The following is a 2535-nucleotide window of genomic DNA, read 5'->3' as shown; positions in this document are numbered from 1 at the left end:
TTGTTGCCCCCATCTAGTTCCTTGCTAGTCGTGGGATTTGTTAATAATATTCGCCATTTCCAAAAAAAATAAGGCTTGTCACCTCCTTTTTTTTTTGGTGATAATGTATTTATGCTATAAAATACATACAATGTATCTACCGAATTTGGAGCAAATATTTATCGCCTAAATTGTTAGATTTGATTGGGAAAATATATAACCCAATGTATTTGGGTTATCAAAAAAGCCCACACGTGAAAATCTTTAGCGGAAAAGCAACTAAAGAAATTTTGACCATTTGAAATTGGAAAAATAACTCTTTTTAAGCTTTGTCCGTTACCATCAATAGCAATATCAATAACTTGAAAAAAAAGGAAGGACTAATTGGGCAATGTGAAATAGGGCGCGTTTCGCACGGAGCGTTTGAGAACTTCTAGTTTCTAACGTTTAACAAAACGCTATATTTTGAACAGAAAGTCTCGTTCGTCACTACAAGCTTCTCGCGTTTAGTTTAAACAAAACGCTCGAAATCAAAATGCTACTTCATGTAGCGTTTAACAAAACGTTACAAGCTACCTGCTACCTGCTAACAATTGCTTTTTGCCGTACACGCCCGTAGTTAAAATTTCTAAAGTTTTTTTCCCTTAATTTTTTCACTTAATGGCTTTTTTGATATTAAAATTTCCTTTTGATAATTGATCCAAAACACAGGTCTTTCCTGTATAGTTCCCTAAATTATCTCTTTACATGCACATAGCCGAGATATGGGTGTCTCACTATTAGATTTTTGAAGTGCATTCAAATAATTTTTTTAATGCTAGTGTTAACCTAATAATATTTTGGGCTTTATTTTGTATTGGGTTTTATGATTGGGCCTTTCCGCTAGGAAACCTTAATTAGTTTGTCTATATATTATGTCTTTCCTTTTCATTGTATTTGTACTTCTCTTTGATACTAATATGAAACCCTAGCCGTTATATGTATTTTATTTGTTTGTTTACATGGTATCAGAGCTCGGTTGATCGATTACTGTTTCATCGATTACTGTTCATCGACACTGTTCATCGCATGGTTACTGTTCACCGAGTTACTGTTCATCGATACTGCTCATCGCACGGTTACTGTTCACTGAGTTACTGTTCACCGATTACTGTTCATCGACACTGTTCACCGCCGAGTACTGTTCACAGTTACTATTCATCAGCACTATTCACGTGTACTGTTCATTGTCACCATTTGCAATTTTGGGGTATGCCTTTTTTGCTCGTTTCTGTATTTGGTTTGGTTTGATTTGTTCGTTTGTCGGTTTTGAGGGTTTCGTTTTCGTCTAGCTTTGTTGATTTCGAGATCTTGATCATTTTTTGCTACTACTTGTATTTACTATTTGACTGATATTGAAATATGGCCCCAAGAGATGATTCTCTTCAGTCCATTAGTATTCAACTTGATGGCAAAAACTATGCCTATTGGAGTTATGTTATGAAAAATTTCTTGCGGGGCAAGACTATGTGGGGGATTGTTACAGGTGACAAGAAGAAACCAACAGACGAGAAGGCCGCTAATTATGAAACCTTACTGGATTCATGGGAGACTGATAACTCCAAGATCATTACTTGGATTAATAATTCTGTCATCCAGTCTATTGGTACTCAGTTGGCGAAGTATGACACGGCAAAGGAGGTTTGGGATCACTTGGCTAGGTTATATACTCAGTCTAACTTTGCAAAGCAGTATCAATTAGAGTTTGATATTCGAGCCCTCCAATAGAACAATCTTAGTGTTCAGGAATTTTATGCAGCTATGTCGGATTTGTGGGATCAGTTAGCTCTTACAGAACTTGATGTGTTGAAGGCTTTTAAGCCTTATATTGATAGAAGGGAAGAGCAACGTTTGGTTCAGTTCTTGACGGCATTACGTTCAGATTTTGAAGGTCTGCGTGGATCAATCTTGCATCGTACACCTCTTCCCACTGTTGATTCGGTTGTTCACGAGTTGATTGCTGAAGAAACTCGTATCAAGTCCCATGCTGACAAAGCTCCCAAGACAGCCACTCTTGCTGTCTTTGCTGTTTCACAACGACCCCAATCTTCAAACCAAAATCGTCCCAGAGTTGCATTTGATGAGTGTGTGAAACGACCCAAAAATACGACTCAAAAATTGCTTTAAAAGCATTACTAAAAACATATTTATAAAACTGTATCACAAGTCATAACATAATTTCTCGGGTATTGGTTCAAAACATAATATCATTATCAGAGTCAAACATTCCCAGGCTAACTGTCTATGGTGTGTGCACTGCAACCTTCCCGAGCTCCTCCTTTGAAAAACTGAGTACCTGAAACCAAAACTGAAAACCGTAAGCATGAAGCTTAGTGAGCTCCCCCAATCTACCACATACCATACAATAACATATCAAGCACATACTGGGGCTTTGCCCCCTCCATCGAACCGAAGTCCGAAGCTGACTGACTGGGACCTTGTCCCCTACATCGGACCGAAGTCCGAAGCTAACTGACTGGGGCCTTGCCCCCTCCATCGGACCGAAGTCCGAAGCTG

The 2535-nt window shown here is 38.4% G+C and overlaps 1 protein-coding gene across 1 annotated transcript; it reads left to right on the top strand.

The window, feature by feature from the left end:
* The first annotated feature begins 1380 nt into the window (after positions 1–1380).
* LOC145049888 (uncharacterized) lies at positions 1381–1746 on the top strand. Its single transcript, XM_078998231.1, has one exon. The coding sequence runs from the start codon at positions 1381–1383 to the stop codon at positions 1744–1746; it is 366 nt and encodes a 121-aa protein (XP_078854357.1).
* Positions 1747–2535: the final 789 nt, after the last annotated feature.

This window comes from Lactuca serriola, chromosome 5 (assembly GCF_051521515.1).
Source record: "Lactuca serriola cultivar US96UC23 chromosome 5, Lser_US96UC23_V15, whole genome shotgun sequence".
In the NCBI taxonomy this organism is placed as follows: domain Eukaryota; kingdom Viridiplantae; phylum Streptophyta; class Magnoliopsida; order Asterales; family Asteraceae; genus Lactuca; species Lactuca serriola.
Note: the sequence above shows the minus strand (reverse complement) of the source record. Positions and strands in the feature narration are given on the sequence as shown.